Below are 21839 nucleotides of genomic sequence, written 5' to 3' on the forward strand. Positions count from 1 at the left end.
TGAAGTGAAGGTTGTTATTGTCATTCTCGCCCTTTTGATGGGCTTTGCTTTTTCTAGTCTAAACAGTTTCTCATTACTGTTGTAGTGAACGCCCTGTTGCAATGCCCAACCCCGCAAACGCCTAAAAATGTCCCATAAGTGTGAGGTTGGCAATTGCTCTCACCTTCAGCCGAAGGTGAAGTGTCAAAGGCGTGTCACCCTAAAACGGCTTGGACATGCCGTGATGACGATGGTTTCAGCAGAGCCAACCCTTTGGCCAGCTCGTGTCCACCAATCTGTTGAAGTGAAAGTCAAGCGCTCCCACATCACCCGCCTTGATTTGTTTGTTTTGAACAAGCCTCCCAAAGTCATTAAACTGCCCTATCCATCATATCGTTCATGCAGCGTCGGCGCTGGCAACGGGGACAGCAACACGAGTGAGCTGATCTCCCGCACGAACGATGCGCTCGCCACTTGAGTCAGTGACGGTGGTCATGTCCTTATTCTCGTACTGGGCACGCTTCCAGATCTCAACCTCGCAACCGCCACGGAGAACACCAACACGCATGGTAGAGAGCAGGTTGTGAGCGGCGTTCGAGTGGAGGTAGACACCACCGTTGAAGATGGCAGTGGCGTCCTTGCCGAGGGCGGAAGAAATGAGAGCCTTGCCACCGGGGTGCTCCTGGATGAAGTCGGTCACGTCGTGAATGACACCGGCAATGGCAACGAGACCTCTACCGTTCTTAGCCTGTGCCTTGAAGTCGTCCCAGTCGATGACAGGCAGCTGCTCCAAGGGGACACCCCAATCGAGCTTCGCGCGCTTCTGGTCAAGCTTCTTCTGCAGCTGCTGGACACGGCCCTTCTCGATCTCATTCTGACGGAATTGCTTGAGGTCGGTAGCGAGGCCGAGCTGCTTCCAGGTCCAAATGCACCACTTAGTGGGGTCGTACTGCCACCACTGGATGGCGTTGCGGTAGTCGGACGGGAACTCGTGGTGGAAGTTGTGGTATCCCTCACCAAGGGTGACGAGGGCAGTGATGACGTGATCACGAGGTGAGTTGCGATCATCGAAGGGCTGGTCACCGAGCCAGTGAGCCAGGGAGTTGACGCAGAAGGTAGCCTGCTGAACAACGAAGATGCGAAGAATTCCACCGTAGACGTAGCCGCCGAGCCAGTCGCCCCACCCAAGGCCGCAGAAGAGTGTGGGGAAGACGACACCCATGGCGAGGACGCACTTGATGAAGTGAACGTGCTGCCACATGACGACGGGGTCCTCGTTGAGATCGGAGATGTCGGTACGGCCCATACGCTTGGGGTCCTGCTTCATGACCATCCAGCCGATGTGGCTGTACAGAAGGCCCTTGCGAACGGAGTACGGGTCCTTGTCGGTATCGGTGTATCGGTGGTGAGCACGGTGTCCGTGAGACCACCATCGGATGGAACCCTCAACGGCACCGGCGCCGACAGCGGCGAGGTAGATTCTGAGAGGAAGACTGGCCTTGTAGGAACGGTGAGCCCACAGACGGTGGTAGCCAGCGGTGATACCGAGACCGGTGTTGAAGTAGTAGACAACGGCGAAGACGGCGGTCTTCCATGTAAGAGGAATCCAGTAGGAGCAGATGAATCCAATCAAGGGGACAATCAGGATGAAGGTTGTGTTGAGCCAGTTGACATGCTTGTACCAGTTGCTCGCGGTGATTGGCTGGGTTGAACTATTCTGAATGTTACTTGCCATGTCATCTTTGTTTTGTTGGGGAAGCTGCCAACGTACATGTGAGGCTTCTTGATATCGTAGGCCCTGGCACGGGTAGGAACGTAGTCGGAAGTTCCATCGGGGAAGTTCTCGGCCTTGGTGACCTTTGCGTCGGAAGATGAAGTCGTCGCCGACATCTTGAAGACCGAAGCCAGTAGGCTGCAAATGTGAATCGGAGGTTGTGGTCGGAAAACGAATAATCCGAGGTGTCTGTTAGGAGACAACTCCAACGTGCTTGGTGAAGAAGCAACGTTTGCAATCAGACTTGCTGATTAGAAGTCCAAGTGGGCAGTGGACTCTCGAGGGAAGAAGAGGTCTGGAAGAGAAATAGTAAAGTGGAAGGGGTGGGTGAAGAGTTGTGAATTATATAAAGAGAAAAGGATAGGTTGAAAAGGCCCCAGTAAGGAGGGAGCAGGTACGGAGGCCGGGGTACCTTTGGGCGAGGTGTCCGCCACCCACCAGGTTCGAAATCCCAGCAAACGAGAGAGTGGAAAGGGTGGGATGGTGGTGGGGAGGGGGGGGGGGGGTCAGTGAATCAGATCAGTTAGTTTAGACCCAGGTCAAGTCACAATCAGCCGAAAAAATGCAAAGACAGATGGGTTTCGTGGGCCGTGGGGTTAGACTTGACTATTTTTTCGTCTTTGCTGGCACGCCGGACCGCTGGCTGGATGGGAGGAAAGGGCGGGACCCTCTCGATCTGGGCCCGGGATTCGCAGGCGGGAAAATGGGCAGATGGGAAGGGGGAAGAAGAAGCTTCCTCGCGAGACCCGCTAACAGGATTCGTTGTCCCGTCTCCTTCCCAAGATGTACCGGACGACGCGTGTATCCGAGTGGCAGGAACACTGAAGGCTCTAATCAGTGCTTCGTACCTTCCATTCTCTTCCGACACCTTGCAGAGAAGGCACCAGACTACGCTTCACGACGAGGCAAAGAAAGCAGGTTGGCAGGGCAGGAACAAGAAAAATGTACTTTTCCCCAGTGCCTCCTTCCTGCCACAAGTCAGAAGGTGAAAGGTACTTCGCTTCCAAGCTGGGGATGGGCAAAGACCATGTCCCCCTTGCAGATGTACCAATGAGTGTGTGTTGTGCAAACTGACCAGAACAGGAAGTGACCTTCTCCTTGCCTTACATCTATCACAGTAAATAGCCATGCATAAGCAGGTATTTTCCCTGGCTTTGGGTAGTAGCTACACACAATGATTACCAAATCGGCATACGAACCACCCAGTCACACTTACTCTGCGAGTCTGCAAGTTGTAAGCGACAAACGATCGGTGTGCGTTATGACTACCTTGTGATTCATAGACCTCGAGACTTGGATACTCGAATTCTCGCAATTCCTCCGTCTGTCCGCCTCTGGCCTGACTTTTGGATATCCAACAGCTTACATCCTAACCTCACGCCCACTTGCAGAGCATCGTCATCCATCAAAGACGTATCTTTCTTCGTTGGGATTGAGGCCTGGAGAGATCCAACTCCTGTTCAGATCCCGCAGACGAGCCCTTCAAATTGGACCTTGGACCAACAAAAACCGATCCAATGTCATCAATATCGACGCGAACAGGAAGAAACATGCCATGAACAGCCTGACAGTCGATAATCAGAAGCAAATTCGGAACCTGCCAACGCATAGGAACACTCCGCACAGCCGAGGATAGGACGATGAAAGGCTCCAGATCAGGTCACACTTTCCGTTGGCTTTTTACGACACCCTGTCTGTCCCGCAAGCTCTGGGGTTTGTTCGCTATGCCGCAAAGTGCCTTGAGGTTGTCAATCTGCAATGGGCGACTAGGCTGGTAAGCACGCACGAGATGTGGTCCGAAAAAAATGTCCCGGCTCCCAACAAGTTCCCCAACGCTTTTCAATATGACGGCCCGTTCATTGGCGGAAGCAGGGCTTGCCCCTGCCATGTGGCTGCCGCTGGGGCGGGGCGGATGGGCGGCTGGAATCAACCATTCCCTATTAGGCAGTCAGCTCCACACTCTACCTCCAGATCCCACGACTCCAATGTGTCTCCAGGGCTGAAATCAAGACCTGCCATTCTCGAAGAAATCGCACCAGACATGTTCACACACTTTGCATCAACCATGTCGTCTCGATCATCATTCCCAGACTGAGGATCGCTTCTTATTCCGACGCTGTCCCCAGATCTAATGACGGTGGCAAAGTCTCGTACATCACTGTCGGCGCTCGGCTCCCAGGCGAGTTACGACGCAATCGAAAGATGTTTCGACCATCATCGAGCGCCGTGAGCCTTTGGGTCCTTGGACTTTCACGTTCCCTTTTTCTCCGTAGTTTCTGTCTCACCGTACTTGCGGCTGTAACTTTGTACCTGCAGCCGCCCATCACACTGCCGCTTGGGACATCTCATCAATAGCTCTTTACCGCCCTTCAGGCGACTACAGGCAACGGCCAGTTCTCGGACCAGCGGGCACTACTCACTTTTGAAGTCGTGAACATATGGAACTGGCGAAAGCCACTCACCAGTTGCAAGCTCTAAATTGGCTGGTTCTCATGCCAACGGGTCGATGAGCATATCTCCAACTATCTTTTCATCATTATCACTCCTCTATTGGATCATGCGCCGAAACTTACATGCCGAAACAGCAGAAAGGCTTGGAAGACAGAACCCTGGAGGGAGAAAAAAAAAAAAGGGAATAATCAACAGTGGCGGCGGCTTGTGCAATCCACGTTCGCCCTCAACATGTTCCCCACCAGAGCTCCATTCAATGACGGAAGTCTCTCGTCGCCCCCGAGCTTTCCTGTGGTAAGGCTCCCCCATCGACAGGGGCTGGCCTTGTCTCTTTTCTGTTCCTTATCGCCGAGGCGACCACATCGTCCAACTCAAGATTACGCCAACTGCCTCTCACCCACTTTCCTTCACGGTCACTCTCTCGAACATTCTCGGTCAGCGGCGAGAGAACACCCGATGACACCCACGAGCCAGTTCGATTTCGGTGTGCCAAAAGCATCCTCGGCAACTCCAGGTCCCAGGTCCATAGTTTCGCGACACACCCAGTCCGGCCCTTGATTTCGCGTTCCCCGGTGATCTCGTTAAAGAGAAAGACGACATCCGCGCATCCCACTCCGGCATCCCGGCCCATCCCCAACAGAAACAGGACCCTGCCCCGCAATCCTCCGCCCCAGTGCTGCAGTGCTGCAGGACACAACAGGGATGAAAGTTGTCTTTGCCTCGCTATCGTCCCGAGGTTGTCTGCCCGTGGCTATCTGGCGAACTGCGCATTCTCGATGCTCCCTTTACAGCGGTGGCAAGGGTCACGTGTTTTCTAACAATCATACGTACACTTGAACATTCAAGGTCGGCGATGGTCATTTGCAGTGTACGCAGTACAATCGCAAAAGGGGACTCCAGGGCCTTGTCTTCCAAATCTTCAGCTAGTTGGGCTGACCTATTCTGGAATGTTTCTATGCTAACCTGATCTGGCGAGGCGCACCCCCTCGCACTTGGCCAACGCCACACCCGATCCGCCCTGCCAATCCCCGTCACCACCAGAGCAAGAGAGATGCACTTCTGGCACTCCTTCACTTTCGTCCCATCCTTCTTTGCAGCCGCTGCTGCCCAGAGCTCTCTATCCGTACCTTAATATTCTTAGCCGCACCTGAGTTGTGTGAGGCGACTCAAGCTCCAAGCTCCCTTTTTGAGCTTGCTTGCTTGCCCAGCTTTGACGCCCTTGTCACCCACCTAGCTTTATCGACACTTCAGAAAACTCGGGAAAAGGGGACCAGCATATCTACACACACCGCCCTGGTCTTTTCGAAATCCAGACTCGCTACTTTTCTCAGACGTATATTAGTATCTAGGCAGTTTTTCCTTGAAAAGACTGCCAAAGCAGTGGCGAATCCACCGCAAAAGGCCTCTGGACTCTTGGAGTACCTACACATCCCACGTACATGACTTACACTGACTCCGGATCTACACCGTAGTCAACGGCCACCACCTCTCGAACGGAAAGAAATCACCGGCCGCTCGCTTGTATATGGCTGATGGAAGGGCGATCCATCTTATCATCGGGTTTCTCACTTTGGACAAACCACTTACTTGAGCTGCAAAGTCGTTTACGCACACACGGCCTTATTTCTCGCCCAACTTTGGTATGCACAGCCAGAGCTCTGCTTTCGATCCCACGATTTTTCGATTTCACAATATCCCACAATGCAAGTCGGTTCACATTCCGAGTCTTGGTAAGGATCGAGGTTGACCAAAAGTCGTCTTCTATTTCACGTACAGTGTTTCCCGGACCTTTACACCAAGGCTATGCCGCAAAAAAATCAAACATTGTGACCACCAACTTGATTCGTATGCCGGCAGTACCATCATCAAGCAAAGGAAAAGAAGAAGTGGCGCCTCCCGATGCCTCGACAATCAACCTGCGCCTATGCAAAATCGCCTTCAGTTTCCCCCGCTGCTAGTGTTACATCATATCATCTCCGGGCATCTGTCGTCGTTGCTGTTGTCGCCGTTGCGAAGTCATCATCAAGGGATGTTTTCTCTCGCATCGTCTGCTCATCAGTGTTGATATGTGCCGCGCCAACCCCTTTGAGTTCTGGTGTATCTGCCCCTTGAGCTTCCGTGGGGTTGTCTGTCGTGGGTATTTGAGTAGTAGTAGGTGACTCCGCCGCTGCCGCCTCTTGCTTTGTAGACTTGAGCCCTGGTCCGGCCGTTTGAGCGGCATTGGTTTCGAACTCAATTTCGGCGACTTTCAGGTCGTCCACAGCTGGCCCCTTTTCTGTCGAGTCCGCTATCGTGACAACATGTTGCCCGTTTCTGTTCAGTTCTTCGGGTTCTGTTTCCCCCGTTTGTCCGGGCGCTGATTGCCCTACTGTTCCTTTTCCGTTTGGGGAACTCTCTTGCGTTCCTTCAGATTCTCTCACGTTCACCTCCTCTTCCTCTACATCTTTCCCCTCTGTTTCGATATCCTTGATCGTCATAGGACTGGCCATCGCAGGTCGTGTCTCAATGGGATCGACGGTAGCAGTTGCCTCTAGCTTGTGACTCCGCAACGTGTCGACTAAGCCTTCTCCAATGAGTCTCTTGCCATCTTGTCCTGGCGTATGGTCGAGTTCGGCCCGATCGAGGGCGGCGAGATCACTGGATAGGGGAGTCCACTGCAATGCTTCCAGCTTTTGTCGGACTGACTTGCTTGTCTCTTCCAATGGCTCGGGCGTAACGACGGAGTCCTTGCTTGTTGTCGGTGTTGCGCTCTTTTGATCGTAGACCTCGTCTGCCCCAATATCGCTGTACGATGGTGCAATATTTCTAGCTTCAGCCCAGCTGGAGACATTACGTCCCATGTTAGGCGAGTCGCAAGGCCCATAATGACTTGGCAGTGGGCTTGGGGGAGAGCGGCCTCTGGTGTAGTAGTACGGGTCCTGTGAGAAGCCCCTCGTCGGTTCGTCAACATAGGGTTGGCCCAAGTTTACATACGACCAGTCGTGAGCTGGCTGAACGGTCTTGACCCTGGCGTAGCCATGGTTGCCATCCACGAAGTATTCCTGCATGGTATAGCCGTCGTCTACCGAGATTGACGGGGGTGCCATGTCGTCTCCATCCGCGGGTTCTGGAAAGAGGGACATGAGAGACGAGGCTTGCAACCGAAGGCGCGGATCTTCGCTCAGGCAAATGTCTACAATTTGCCGATACCAATCTGGAACAACGTATTCGTCTCCGAGCTGTAACGGTCGTCCTTGGGCCTCGGGCTCATCATCCTGTGCTGCCAATGCCCACAAGACCATGCCCAGTTGATAAAGGTCGGATTTGACGCCAATGTACATGGAAATGCGCTGGTTACTTTCGATAAGAGGCGTTGCTTCAGGAGGCTCCCAGCCCACTGGGCAGCCCCTTCTGTTAATGTCAATAATTTTGGCATCATCGTCATCATCAATGACTATGTTTGAGAGAGTGAAATCGCCCTGCACAAAGCCAGATTCGTGAATATCCGCCAAGCCCTGTACAATTTGGCGTGCCCACTTCTCACGAATCGGCCAGGGCAGACCTAATTCTGAGTCCTGCTTGTTATCATAAATAACATCAATAAGCGCACCATGAACGGCGTAGCTAATGAGCAGTCCCTTGACGTGCTCATCTTCATCATCAACCACGACACCATAGAACCGGATAATGTTCCTTGAATACCGGAGCCGGTTCAGGGCGTTGATCTCGTAGAGGAACTCGTCTATGGTGTCGGGGCCTGGGATCTCTTTCTTGATGAGTACCTCTCCTCCTACAGACACCTTGTAGACAAAGCCGGACATGTGAGAGTCGAAGACAATGTCCTTTTCTCTGACCCTGCGACATCCCAAGTGCTGGACTTGGCGGAAGGTAGGGTACTGAATGATTTCCTGTTGGATATTAGCACTGACCGATTTCCCTCAGAGCACATCAACTCACATTGACATCTTCAACCACATGTACATGAAGGCGGCCTTCCGTGGTTTGGAGTTTCAGGTTGGTGACTGATGGGTAAAATTGTATGTCCTGCAGACTATCTCTGATGGCTTCGTAGATCTTGGAACTTTTGTCACGTTGAGACTTGGTGTGGAGCAAGTCCATCTCGAGAGAGTTATCCGGGGCATTGCGATAGTCAAGAGATATGGTTACTCTACGCCAGTGGGTTGGAGTTTCTCGGTATGTGACGAAAAACTTCTCTCTCTTGGACTTATCCCGGAAGTGCATGCTGAGGTTGAGAATCCAAACATTTTCGAGCTCATCGTGAATCATAGCCTCGTAGTGAGATTGAGATGTCGTTACTGAGTGGGCGTCCGAATTAGATTGAACCTCGTGCGCATGAGATTCGTCTGTCGTGGGTTCTGCTGCAATTTGGGATACCATCTGACCAAGACTGACTTCGGCCTTTTCCTCGACAGGGCTGACGGGGGCAGATGGGGCAGACTGGACCTCGTACGCATTTTCGAAAAAGTCCGGTGCGCTAGCTCGGGGAAAGGACTGAGTCTGTGACGCCGTACGTGACGATTGCACGCGCCTGTCCACTGATAGAGCACGCCTCTCTGCCGGAGAGGGTTCAACTGGTGCGAGGTTGTTCCTGCGTTCCGACTGTTGGCGTTTGAAGGTCTGCACGCGAGGAAGTCCGGGCACGACTTTTCTCGAGACTCGACGCACCAGACCAGTACTTTGCTGGTCATCGGAGTCGGGGTCAACCTCGGGTTCGGGCTCGGGCTCCTTGGTTTGGAGCGGGCCGACGGATGCCGGGGCCGCATTGTTTCGTCCGAAGAGTTTACGAAGAAAGCTGGTGGACTGATGACCCGACGAAGGCGGCGGTTCCGCAGAAGACATGTTTGGCTGCGCCATGATGAGTTGAGGGAGATGTACAGCTTGCCAACGCGATTGGACTTTGGAGGTCGTCAAGGTGAGCCGATCAGGACGCTGACGGTGTGAGGTGAGGCTCTAAGCGGTGTGGTTCTGGGGACGAGGTGTTAATTATGGATAGTCCCGCAAACCTGGTCCGGGAGCGAACCAGGCGGGTGACAAGGATGAGCCTTGAAGCGAAAGACGGTCAACCTCAAGCCTGGTTTTGACCGGGCTTGGTGCCAGGTCGGAGCTAAATTGGGCTGGCAGCGGCTGGGATGTGTCTGGGCGCGGGGAACGCGAGACAAGAATGACGGCGGGCGTCTTTTGTGGACGTTGAAATTGCACTTCGAGCGTGACGGAGTAGATGCAGGCAACCGTAGGCAAGATGGGACATCAGACGCTGTGACGAGATAGGATGGAAACGTGCAGAGAAGCAAGGGCGAAGATGACCATGTTCAGACGAGAATGACGGTGGCGGGGGCCGAGGGATTGACCGATACTCGACGGGCTTTTGGAAGAATCTCAAACCCCCAAGTCAAGAGGCTGTCGATAATTACTTGGTGTGCGTGTGTCCGTAGGCAGAAGCTAGATGCGGCGCACGTGTTTCTTTCGTCCGGGGCTGTTCGAAAGAGAGTTTTTGGCGAGTCCGAAGCACAGAATAAGCTCGGATGGGCTTACTTTGGATGGCAGCTGTACAGATGAGGGCGGCAATACGTCGTCTCACGTCCGCACGTCTGCATGTGCTTTGCTTCGTCTTATTTCCTCAGCGATGAAGGTGATGACTTTGGCGAGCGATGTGATTCGTGTAGGCCAAGGCGGGGTGGCAGCGTAGCCTGCGGGAGGAGAGCTGCGTTTGATCGCTCTGCGGCTGGGATGATAAAGGATGTACAAATAGGCAAGTAGCGTCAGAAAGAGTAGGATGACGGAGGACGACGTAGGCGTAGGGACAGATAGGCGAACGGGAGAAATATGTATTGATTGACGAGGATGTTGGATGGGTGGACGTATGCCGTCGAAGTCGGGGTGTGGATATGTATGGCTGGGTTCGCGTTGACCGGACGTGCGTCGTGAGCTGCTGGGCGGCGGCAGTGTTGGTGGTGGTGGTGGTGGTTGGCGAGCACGTAGGCTTGGTGAGATGAGGCGAACGTTGGACTTTGGATGATTTGTATGGAAATCGGGCGGCAAGAAGATGACCGGGGGCTTCCGAGAAGAGGAAGAGGGGGAGGGGCACCGTTGACGGTTGCCGTGGACACAATGAAGGTCGTGGGGTCGTTCAGCGGTTGCGTCTTTTGCGGTTTTCCTTTTTCTCTCTCTCTCTTTTACGGGATGGTACTGTGCAAGGTACGAAGTCGAATCTGCAAAGAGGAGCTGTAATGTACCATATCCAGAGTAGTGCAAGCGCATGCAGGAGAAGCGCGTGAAAGTGAGCAGGGCCGCTGCGAGGGCAATATTGGGTCCCCACCAGGTCGTGTTTCTGGTTTGCTGCGACTTTAACGAGAGGCTGGGAGGCTGGGCACCGGGTGAGGCCTCGTCAAGCTCCCGTGCCAATAGAAATACCGGGTGAAGGAGCGGGAGTTCTAGTGGCGCTCTTTAGATACCATCAAGTACTCGAAAGTATGTACGTACGGTACGAATAAGGTATGTGCCCCTTGAAGGAACGAGGTCACTAGGAGGGCACATTGAGAGAAGGGAATTCATGGGGAGAAGAAAAAGACGTGGCCAGTGACAGTGAAGACTCTAAAATGTCAATGGCTGACGGGAAAGTGCCTATGAGCGGACGCTAAGGCGCTTGATATTGTAACTGAGTGACAACCCACCGACAATGCACGCTCGTAAGGTATTTCGTACCTCACTTTCCCAGTTACCTTACCTCAAGGCGGTACCTTTCTCAACTTCAAAGATGAGCATTACGAATCGAACAGTGGATGCCTACCACCATTACTCTTGCCCCCTTTTCTTGTCTGGGATATGATAGTTGGGTCTTTCCTCAAAGTTTCTGGAATGTGATGCTTAGATGGAAGGAAAGATACGTCCGGTGACTTACCTTGGGGAAGGACAGGTAGGTAGGTACCTTAGTTGGTAAGTACCTTCCCAGACTCGAGATGGACGGTTGCGCTACTAAGGCGGGAGGGCACGCCTGGCGGGGAAGCTTGGCCATTTCTGGAAGAGGCGGGTGGGACTTTCCCTACTCTGATGCGCTGGCTGTCCCGATATTTCCACTTGGGCGTTAAACGCCGTTGATTTGGAGCTGACGAGACTTACTTCAGGGGCTTAGAAGTTAAGGGGGGCTTTCTCTGCCGTTGGAGAACGTGCCGGTTCAGGATGGATCTCCATGCCTTCCAAGTGGTGTTGGTTCAGGTGCGTCGTGAACCTTCCATAGTCCCTGGCCTCTCGCCAAGGCAGGGAGCACAACATTTTGCTGTCCATCCTTCTTCCATCATCGTCACTTCATCCCTTTCTTCTGTACATACCTCACCCCAAAATCATCTCATCCACAGCCAGCGTCGAGGCGAGCTGAGACCGGGACCGCGGGACCCAGAACGACAACTCAGCTGCAGCCCGAGGCCGCCCTCCTTCACGAACTCTTCCCCATGCCGCTCCTCTTAGCGCATCTCGTTTCATGTACGATGACCTCCGAATCCAGCCCTCCTCTGGCGATTGGGTCCCGACTTGTTATTCTGTGGGCGTTGGGTTCGTTGGGCTCGCATCAAGCCCTTTCATTCAAACCTGCAAACATCCACATCGTCACCAGGGACTGCAGTTTTCCAGATCCCTCAATCAATTGGCCTCACATTCAATCATCCGTCCATTGACCGCCCTTTGCTTTCCATGTTCGACCCACAACTTGATATAGGGGAATACTATGGCATTCATGGGTACGGCCACTGTCACCAGATCAAGATCAGATACGCCCAGCACTTTCGATAGGATCGCTGCCGCTAAGGCCAGGGCCAAGGAGGGCATGTCATAATGGACCCCCGAGATGCTTCCTTACCTTGGTAAATTGATGAGTCAATCGCTCAAGGACTGTCTATCTTGCTACAGATCTGGGCAGGGGTGTCTGGCCGATTTCGCTTCTCTGCACTCGTCGCTTCCGGCTCAACAACCTGGTGATTACCAGACTCAAGTCTCGGCCGTGCAAGGCAAAGATTGCTCAACTCCAAGACGGCAACAGGCCGGATCCGAAAACTATTACCAGAGCAAGGCTTCTATACGCTACATCTATTGAAAGTCAATGGGTCACACGGAGCTTTTTTGACCCGCTATGTCCAAGGGACGTCAGCTCAATGTGAAGCTCTTCGCCTACCAACCTGCGCCAAAGATTTCATCATTGCGCAATCTCGCAATTGATGCATCTTCTCCGTTTTATTGCGTCGAACTGCGTCGTCGGACCATACCCCTCGAAGCATTGAGAAATAAGGACGACTTACCCACGTGCTTGTCTCTCCTCTGCGTCAAAGCCGTCTGCTGCACGACCCAGCATGTTCATTCGTAGTCTGGAGGCCAGCACATTACCAATCAACGATGCTGGACATGCTTTCAACCTCCACTGCCTGACACTACCTCTACTACTTGCAATGTGGCACGACATGAAGTGAGACTACCACAGACGATGGAACCGCAGCATAGCAATGCGACGCATGCAAAGATGGACGAACGAGCGGACTGTCCCGGCGTCATTCAGCATGACCCTGTAGAAGTCGGTTGCAGGACCACCATCTCATCAAGATTTCAAACCTGAGGAAGACAAATCAACTACGGCGGCCTATCTCGGGACCGTTGATGCGTCTGAAGGGAGCTTACGGAGACCATAACAATAAAAGTATCGGATGGCCTCGGGTATCTGCACTGTCTGTTGGCTAACATCAGCGGCCAGGTCAGGGGTGCATCTTTCACACGCTACGTGCATTTAGGCATCGACGCAGCCCAAATGATGAGGCTGTCTTGTTGTTGACAGGCTGGCAAAGTGTCCTACGGGACGGCTTGTATTTCTTGTCAAGCGCACGCTGACATCAAGGTGTTCAACTGTACGGACGCATGCCTGCGATATGCTATCTTTGGGTAACTACCCAGGAGCTCCTAGAAGCCCGGATGCTGACGCTCTGGTCGTTGCAACCTCGCCCGCCATCCTGTTCGCTACTCCAAGCGCCAGGAGCAGGCATAGCCATGCCTCGTCAAGCGCCGCATCTCAACCGACCTGGAGATCTCCCGTGTCCGGTGCACTGAGAAGCCGGCTTTAGAGATGAATGATCGATGATCGGTGGCGAGAAGAAAGGGCAGTACGCAATACAAGGGTCGTGTTGTTTGCCCTTTTGGCACTCACACATCCCAGCCAGTCTGGATGTCTTCCCGCGAACCCCACCGATCCCGCGTGGACGGATGGGCGTGGCACACCGGGTCAGACCCTGAGCAACCCAGAAGAACCCACCCCACCTCGGTGTCAAATCGAAATGCTAAAAGGGAGCTAGAATCGTTGTCACCAATCTGGACGGCATTCGATGTCGACGTCGTCGGAGCCTCTAGCTGCTACAGATTGGGCCACAATCAGGCACACAGAACATGTCACCATGACTCGGCTCTATATCGTACTGTAACCTTCATCATATATCACAAACGCGAAGACTTGTGACCTGCACTCCGGCAGCACGGAGACGTACGCTCCACCGTTCGATACCCCCGAGGCTACAACGGCCTATCGCGATTGGCAACCGAAATGCGCGGCACCGCCGTCTCACCAGCACCATCGCTGCGGCCGTTGACGTACATACTACATACACGGTGGCCAGGTCGGCCGCATCTGCAAGCGACAGCGTTTCCGGTAAGCTGGTCCTCTCCTCCCTTGGCTACCGCTCCACACGTTGCTGCTCGCCTCGAACGGCATCAGCGGGAGGTCACCACACCCCCCGCTCATCGGAAAACCAATCGAAGGGGCAATGCTGGCACTAACGAACTGTAACTCATGCCGCAACGTACCCTTTGGGGAGGAAACAAGCTTCGTTATGTGGCTGTTCGCCGAGTGCCTTGCGACGGACGGCTCACAACAGGTATTGGTAATATACAAGAATTCGCTTACTCTGGCCTGTCCCGAAAGCTAGCTACCGTACCCTATGCAAGCATCGCGCGCCCTGCTATTCCTTCACACAGCCGCCACTACCTATGCGCGAGACTGACTGCTGTGCAATCTAACCATCCTATGCAATTGGGTGTCGCTGCAACCCTAGTCTTACAAACCCGAGTCCGGTTGTTTCTTCAGACAACACCGCCTGAAAACGGCAACCAGCCAAACAATTAAAATAGAAAAAAGAACCATCTAGAGTAGAGATGCAGCATCGAGAGGAGGGAGTTGTGTGTATTTGTGTGTGTGGTTGTTGATGATGTTGATTTGCCGTGACATTTTTATGCGACTTCGTCTAATCGTCCGGCTTTGGCTTTTCCTTTCTCAATAGAAAGTCCACCCGGTCTGTCATCCGCCCTCGTCTGCCGATTGGCAATCTTTACCTTGCCAGAATCCTTCTTTTCAACGCTTCTGTAGCCCCCACAGGGCGTTGAGGATTTGGGGGTTGAGGCGCGGGTTACGACGGATCATCCCAGTCGGGAGGGGGGGGACTGGATGTGTCAATGGATTTGGAAACCATCTATCGCTGGTGAACAATGTCGTGAAATCTGTTTGTAGATTTTTCTTTCTTTGCTCTTCACCCCCTCAGGGAGGAGGGGGCAGTGGTTGGTGGTGGTGGTGATGCATCTAGTCGTCATCCTCGTCGTCAGAGTCGTCCCTCTTCTTCTTCTTCTTGTCCTTCTTCTTCTTGTCGTCCTGGTCCTTTTTCCACTCGCACGTCTTGCACTTGTTGGCGGCCTCGCGGTCGAGCTCCGGGAAGATGAGGTCAAAGACGTCAGAGTACCATGCCACGGGCTTGCCCTCGATGCCCTCCTTGATGTTCTGTAGTAATGTGTCAGCATTGATCTTGTACAGTCCAATTGTACGTGGTAGTAGTTGTTGTGATAGGACGTACCTCTGGGAGCTCGAGCCAGTCGGACATGCAGTCCTTGGGGAAGATGATCATCTTGCAGCCGGCGCGGCGCGCGGCGACCGTCTTCTCGCGCAGCCCGCCGATGCGGAGGACCTTGCCGGTAAGCGTGAGCTCACCCGTCATGGCGACGGTGGGGTTGACGGGGGTATCGAGGGCGAGGGAGAGGAGCGAGGTGGCCATGGTGATACCGGCCGAGGGGCCATCCTTGGAGACGGCACCGTCGGGGACGTGCAGGTGCAGCCTGGCCTTGTCGAAGAAGTGGTTGTCAGGGAAGTCCCTGACCATGAGGGACTTTGCAAATGAGTAGGCAATCGTCGTCGACTCCTTCATGACGTTCTTGAGGTTACCCGTGATCTCGAGCCCGGGGCGGCTGCTCGGTCGCAGGGGCGCCTGGAGGATGGACTCGATGTACATGGCGGCGCCGCCCATTTGGGTCCACGCGAGACCCATGGCCACGCCGGCGGGGTTGACCTCGTAGAGGCGGTCCGAGGTGAAGACGGGAGGGCCGACGTAGTCGACGAGGTTCTCCTTGCCAATGGTAACGTGCACCGTGTCGGGGACGTTGAGGGCGACGCGGGGCTTCTCGGCGGTCGGCGTCTCGGCCGGCTGCTCGCCCGTCTCGCGCGCCTCCTCGGCCTTCTTCTCCGACGCCTCGAGTGCCTCCTTGCCGTCCTCGGTCAGGGCCTCCTTCTCTGGGAGCACCTCCTCGCCGAGGTCCTGAACGATCTTGAGGGCGGATTTCCGGTAGACCTTTTCAATCTGCTTCTTGAGGTTGCGGACGCCGGACTCGCGGGCGTACGACTTGATGAGCTCCTCGATAGCCTCCTCGCTGAGCGTGACGTCGGCGTTGGCCAAGCCTGCGGCTTCACGGGCGGCCGGGGCGAGGTACTTATCAGCGATGGCCTTCTTCTCGTCGGCGACGTAGCCCGACAGCTGGATGAGCTCCATGCGATCGAGGAGGGGTCGCGGGATGGTGTCCGTCATGTTGGCGGTGCAGACAAAGAGCACCTTAGACAGGTCGACGGGGACGTCCATATAGTGGTCCAGGAAGGAGCTGTTCTGCTCCGGGTCGAGAAGCTCAAGCAGAGCCGATGAGGGGTCGCCTTGGTAGCCACGGCCAATCTTGTCGATCTCGTCAATGAGAATCAGGGGGTTCTCGGTCTGACACTTCTTGAGCGCCTGGATGATGCGACCGGGCAGGGCACCGACGTAGGTTCTGCGGTGACCCTTAATTTCAGCCACGTCCGTCAGACCACCGACGCTGAATCGGTAGTACTGGCGGTTCAGGGCGCGGGCAATGGACTTGCCGATGGACGTCTTTCCGACACCGGGAGGACCGACGAAGCAAATGATCTTGCCCTCGACCGTTCCACGGAGCTTGCCTACAGCAATGAATTCCAAGATACGATCCTTGACATCCTTGAGCCCGTAATGATCCTCATCTAAGACCGTCATGGCGTTTTGAATGCCAAAGTTCTCCGCGCTGCGCTGGCCCCAGGGGATCTGCGTAAGCCAGTCCAGGTAGTTTCGCGTGACATTGAACTCGGACGCTGCGGGCTCGAGGTGGGCAAGCTTATTGATCTCGTCATCGAACACCTTGCGCACAGCCTCGGGCATGGCCAGATTGTTGGCCTTCTCCTTGAACTTCTCAACCAGCTTGTCCTTGCCGTCAGACTCGAGTCCCAGTTCGCGACGGATGCCCTTCATCTGCTCCATCAACCAGTACTCCCGCTGACGCTTAGTAATCTTACTCTCAACGTCCTTGGTGATCTTTGACTGGAGCTGCGCGTTCATGAGCTCCTTCTTCAAAACGATCAGCGCCTTTTGCATTCTCTCCTCCACGTTGAGACTCGACAGGACCTCTTGCAGCTCGCCCTGCTCGCCAGAAGACACGGCGGCGGCGAAATCTGCCAGCTTGGCCGGCTCGGACGTTACGTTGCCTGTGGACTGGCTCATGGAGAATGTCGAGATCTGATCACGGAAAAGGCTGTTCATCGTGGCGACTTCCTTGAACACATTGACGATCTCGTTGGTCACGGCACGGATGACAGCGCTCTTGGGGTCGTAGGGCTCCTCGGTCAAGTTCTCCACGTTGACGAGACTGACGGGGTATCTCTTGAGGAACGCCGTGGGCTCGTACTTCTCCGCCGCCTGGTCGGCCTTGGGGGCCACAGCACTCTCCTCGAAGCTGGCAACGACATCGCCCTTCTTCTCTTGTTGAGCCTCCTCATCGGTGGGCTTCGAGGGTATCGGCTCGGGCACCGGCTCCACCTTGGCTTCGCTCGGCTTCTTGTCCTCCGTTCCCGGCGGCAGCAAGCTCGAAAGGCGGATACGGCGGTGAGGGTAGAGGATAGCCGTCAGGGCGCCCTGCTCCCCATGCATGGGGAAAGCACTCGTGATCTGCGCAAAGACACCGGTATCGTAGACGTCATCGACATTGCGGATAACGTCCTCGTCTTGGTTTTCGTCCTTGAACAAGAAGGCACCGACGTACGGCTGGCCTCTCTTAATCATCTCGGTGATGGCCGCGGCGACGTTCGGATCCTTGATGGTAATGGCCTTGTAGAAGCCGGGGAACAGTGGCCGCTTCGCAATCGGAATAGCCAGGACTTGGGGGTATACGTCGGGCACAACGGGCTTCTGCAGGCTCTTGTCAGAGGCTCTGCGTCCGCGTCTGCCGCTGCCGTCGCCCTTGTCGTCGCCTCCGCTACCGCCGGATCCCGCTGATGAGCCACCGGCCGCGCTACCGGCCTTGCCATCTTGTGCGGCTCCAGAGCCCTCGCCTTTGGCGGATGACTCGGAGTTAGAGCTCTTGGCCTCGGCAAGCTCCTTCTCCTCGAGCTCGCGCTGGTGCTTCAGGTTCGCCTTTTGTTCCTCCTCGGACAGGGGCTCGACGGCACGGTCAAAGAAGCTGTTATCTTCCTCCTTTAGCCATCGTGTTGACGTTGAAAACGGGGCGATGTCTCGCTGGGACGGGCGGGTGGTGAGGAGAAGGCGGTCGAAGGTGGATGCGGAGCACCTCGGAGTACTCGCTGCAGGTAACCTGCTACTCGAGGCTGCGTAGGGGTTTCTGAGGTAGTTTGCCGAGCGTCCGAGGGCCAGGCGCCTGGGGAAGCTCGATCGCATCACCATGTTGGCGGCACTTGGGGGAGGGTTTGCCAGTCGACTTGGAAGAAGCTCCGGTCGCGGCACGTGGTGATCGGGTAATACAGGGCCGAGGGCGAATTAGGATGTGCCGCTGTATCGGTTGAATGATTGGCAAAACAAAAGAGATGGTGAATGCAATTGGAAGGGTTGTAGGTGTGTGTATTTGTGCAGAAGGGTGGTGAAAAGGACTCCGAGTCCTAAATCGCGATGCGCATCGCCTCCTGACGCCTTACAAATACAAAGTGTAGGTGAGTTGAGTAGGCTTTCTAGCTATTATGGAGACCGTCGGGGGGGAGACTAGAAAGTAAACGACATCACCAAAAAAATCAATGAGCACTGACGTTGCCGCCCGTGCCTGGCCACTCAGCGCGCAGCGGAGGCGGGAGTTGGCTCTGGAACCAGGAAGAACATCGGCCCCGTTTGCCGGCGGGGCGGCTTACCTAAGGATGGTGCTCCAGACCGACGTCCCCCCACAGATTGAAGTGGCTGGCGGATGGAGTACCTACCTTCGTGTACCTCAGGGAGACACGGCAGTGGTTGCTGCCGCAGCTATCCGTCACTCCGTACGAAGCACATCACTTTCTTATAATTACAACTCGCACATTCCGACACTTACTGGCTTACATGAAAGCATACGCATTGTGTCCAGTCACCTGCTTACCGTAATATTAACTCGAGCTGGCTTTATGTTGTCATGTACAACGATGAAGAGTACATCTCCCAGATTGCCTGCCACAGTGCCGTGAGTGCCTTCCAGACTTCTGTTCCTCTGACTCGCTGCGGGGAAGGGGTCAACCCAACCCCACAATGGGAAAGGGTTCCAAGCACAACCAGCCCATCCACGTCCCGCCATCCCGTCGTGCCCGTCTAACAGCAGTCCGTTCGCACACCTGAAAGGAGCCGAGGCCACTTCCAGTTACATCAACCTGTTTACAAGAACTTATTTTCCTGCTACGGACACTATCTTCCTCCTTTCTTCCATCCTGTTTTCTTCCCGGAGCTTCACATCGCACAGAAACTTGGCCATATATTCATCAACCCTTGGCCTTCTCATACTTATCTCGGAGGGTCTCTCTCAGGTCTCCTACAGCATCACTCCAGCTGCAAGCTGCTCCCTCACCTTGTTGATCCTTCATCGGCGTCGTCCAAACACCTCCACCCCGTCGTCCACCGATCGACCTTCCCTGCTACCCGGAACTTTACCCACTCTTTACCTCGCTTCCCGACGGAACCGCACCCGGGTTCCTGGCCATCTCAACCTCCTTTCCATCTCAAGCAACGCTCTGCCTTCACTCTCTCTCTCACACACATATATATATATCTCTTCTCCTACTTCTTTAATATCTCCCCATCTATACACATCGTCATTATGCCTTCCTCAAGTCAAAAGTCAGACGTCACGTCATCGCTCTCCAAGCTCTCAATAAACAGCAGCAAAAAGACACCATCCACCAAAAAGACCAAAGCACCAGTGGCAGACTCTTGGGAAGATGAGGACGTAGACGAGGACGACGATGAAGAAGAGGAGGAGGCCGTGAAGCCCCAAAGCGACGGCGCCAAGGCTCCGCCGCCGACCCCCATCTCACCAACCTACAACGCCGCAGACAGGTCCTTCCCCAACCCCTACGGCAGCGTTGATTCCGTTGCTGGTGCCGGTGCGTCCTCGGGTGGCGGTAGTAGTGGCCAGGACGCCGCCTCATCACGCCCCAGGCCAGAAAAGACAGATGCCGTGGCCCGTCGCATGATTGCTAGCGCCCTGGGCGTAAAGGTGCCCCGGATGACGGAGGAGCAGAGGGCCTACGACAAGGCTGTCAAGGAGAAGGAGCGGAAACGCAGGGAGGAAGAGAAGGCTGCTGAGAAGCGCCGGCTGGAGGACGCCGAGAAGGCCAAAGTTGCCATCTGGGAGGACTAGATTTTTGCTTCTCGACCCTCCTATTATCATGGGCTCTAGTGTTTCCACTTCTCGTGAGAAGGGACGGAAAGGCCGGAGGAGAATGGTGAACTGTTTCCCCAAGGTCGCCGTTTTTTATTTGCACATATTCACATAAGAAAGACAATATCATATGGGGGTTCTCTACTTGACAATACAATTATTGACTTTCCGTGTGAGAACAACACACGAACATGTAGCCAACTCCCATGGACTCTGGCCTAGCCTGACTCCGTCACTCACTCCTGAGCTTTAGCCTGCTCCTCCTCAGCAGCCCTCTGTTTCCCCATAGTCTCCAGCACATTCTTCACCACGGGCCGGGCGCGGATTCTCTCGGCCCAGGCGGCGTAGTCGGGATACTTGGTGTCGACCTCCCACTTATCGGTCCACCCTTCGCCGATGAGTTTTCTAGCGAGGTAATCCCACGGCATGAAGGAGATGTCGGCGTAGGTCCTACAAAGCACACAGCCCCGTCATCGTTAGTTTCAATGCGCAGAATCATGGAAGGAGCTCTAGATGGGTAGAAATAGTGGACTCTTTGCTGGGGAAAGTGGATTTCTGGGTCGAAGTTGCTATTCATAGCAAAGAGCAGATCTGCAGATAGGAGAAGGGGGTGATGGAGCCGGATTCAATGGCGACTGGGAAAGGGGAGCAGGGTCCGGTCGGAATCTTCTCTATCAAGTATCAACAACGTACGCTTTGTCTCCAACGAGATACTTCTTCCCCTTGAGAGCGCGATCGAGGACGGAGAAGACACGGACGGTCTGCTCTTCGTACCGCTCCTTTGCGCTGGGGACGTCTTCGGGGTGGAAGAGCTTGAACCAGCCGAGCTGGCCAAAGTACGGGCCCTAGACGGGTAAGGACACGGTGAGCTATTCGTCGCCATTTTGGGACTTGACCATCATTCTCTGCTTGAAGACAAAAACGAATGGTAAATCACAAGAAAGGGAGGTGGTTATCGTAATAGTAAAACGAACGACGCATTCAAGTTGATATAAGGGAGCTGAGGGAATCAGGACACACCTGTCCAGACACCTGGAAATGCAACCACTGCTTTAAGAGAAACTTGTCCTCTCGCGACGCGAGGGACAGCGCGCCGGCGTCGTCGTACATTTCGACGAGGTACTCGACAATGGCGCCTGACTCCCAGAGCGTGATGCCCGTGTTGGGGTCCTTGATAGCCGGGAGGCGGCCGTTTGGGTTGATGGAGAGGTAGGGTTCTTCCTTGACGACGGCGAGGTCGATGATGATCTGGGGTAAAAGTACTTCAGGTCAGAAAGTGAGTGTGGATAGTGAATAGTGGTCTTGTAAAGGATGCTTCTTCCGATCATCATGGCCGACTTGTTTGATTTCAGGAAGGGTTCGGCGTACTAGAACGGTGAAATGCTGACTCTGAGAGAGAGAGAGAGAGAGAGAGAGAGAGAGAGAGAGAGAGAGAGAGAGAGAGAGAGAGAGAGAGAGAGAGAGAGGGGGCGCGTGGGGGGAGGGGAGACGCGGGGGGGGGGGGGGGGGGGGGGGGGTGGAGAGGGAGGGGAGAGGGAGAGAGGGGAGAGAGAGAGAGAGAGAGAGAGAGAGAGAGAGAGAGAGAGAGAAAGAACGAGATATCATCGGCATGACGATCGGCAGACGACAGGCGCGCGGTGGGAAGGGGAGCAGGGGACATATCGAATTCGAT

General features: G+C 54.6%; 7 protein-coding genes across 7 annotated transcripts; 2 read left to right on the forward strand and 5 right to left on the reverse strand.

The window, feature by feature from the left end:
- Positions 1-376: 376 nt before the first annotated feature.
- CCOS01_11867 (cytochrome b5-like Heme/Steroid binding domain-containing protein) lies at positions 377-1998 on the reverse strand (the record flags this gene model as incomplete). The annotated part of the gene is made up of 2 exons (XM_060460018.1): positions 377-1691; positions 1751-1998. Coding segments are annotated over 2 exons (1563 nt in total), but the record flags the coding sequence as incomplete, so codon positions are not given.
- A 317-nt stretch (positions 1999-2315) lies between these two features.
- CCOS01_11868 (uncharacterized protein) lies at positions 2316-2807 on the forward strand (the record flags this gene model as incomplete). The annotated part of the gene is made up of 1 exon (XM_060460019.1): positions 2316-2807. One exon carries the CDS (start codon positions 2316-2318, stop codon positions 2805-2807), a length of 492 nt encoding a protein of 163 aa, XP_060309850.1.
- A 3367-nt stretch (positions 2808-6174) lies between these two features.
- Positions 6175-9058, reverse strand: CCOS01_11869 (protein kinase domain-containing protein; the record flags this gene model as incomplete). The annotated part of the gene is made up of 2 exons (XM_060460020.1): positions 6175-8091; positions 8141-9058. 2 exons carry the CDS (start codon positions 9056-9058, stop codon positions 6175-6177), a joined length of 2835 nt encoding a protein of 944 aa, XP_060309851.1.
- A 720-nt stretch (positions 9059-9778) lies between these two features.
- On the reverse strand, positions 9779-10966 carry CCOS01_11870 (uncharacterized protein; the record flags this gene model as incomplete). Its single annotated transcript, XM_060460021.1, has 2 exons — positions 9779-10646; positions 10929-10966. 2 exons carry the CDS (start codon positions 10964-10966, stop codon positions 9779-9781), a joined length of 906 nt encoding a protein of 301 aa, XP_060309852.1.
- Positions 10967-14801: 3835 nt separating this feature from the next.
- CCOS01_11871 (ATP-dependent protease La) lies at positions 14802-18219 on the reverse strand (the record flags this gene model as incomplete). Its single annotated transcript, XM_060460022.1, has 2 exons — positions 14802-14996; positions 15070-18219. The coding sequence occupies 2 exons, from the start codon at positions 18217-18219 to the stop codon at positions 14802-14804; spliced, it is 3345 nt and encodes a 1114-aa protein (XP_060309853.1).
- Positions 18220-19603: 1384 nt separating this feature from the next.
- Positions 19604-20146, forward strand: CCOS01_11872 (uncharacterized protein; the record flags this gene model as incomplete). The annotated part of the gene is made up of 1 exon (XM_060460023.1): positions 19604-20146. One exon carries the CDS (start codon positions 19604-19606, stop codon positions 20144-20146), a length of 543 nt encoding a protein of 180 aa, XP_060309854.1.
- A 257-nt stretch (positions 20147-20403) lies between these two features.
- Positions 20404-21415, reverse strand: CCOS01_11873 (URE2; the record flags this gene model as incomplete). Its single annotated transcript, XM_060460024.1, has 3 exons — positions 20404-20617; positions 20861-21012; positions 21188-21415. Coding segments are annotated over 3 exons (594 nt in total), but the record flags the coding sequence as incomplete, so codon positions are not given.
- Positions 21416-21839: the final 424 nt, after the last annotated feature.

This window comes from Colletotrichum costaricense (genome assembly GCF_030867565.1).
Source record: "Colletotrichum costaricense strain IMI 309622 chromosome Unknown Scaffold_13.1, whole genome shotgun sequence".
Lineage (NCBI taxonomy): Eukaryota > Fungi > Ascomycota > Sordariomycetes > Glomerellales > Glomerellaceae > Colletotrichum > Colletotrichum costaricense.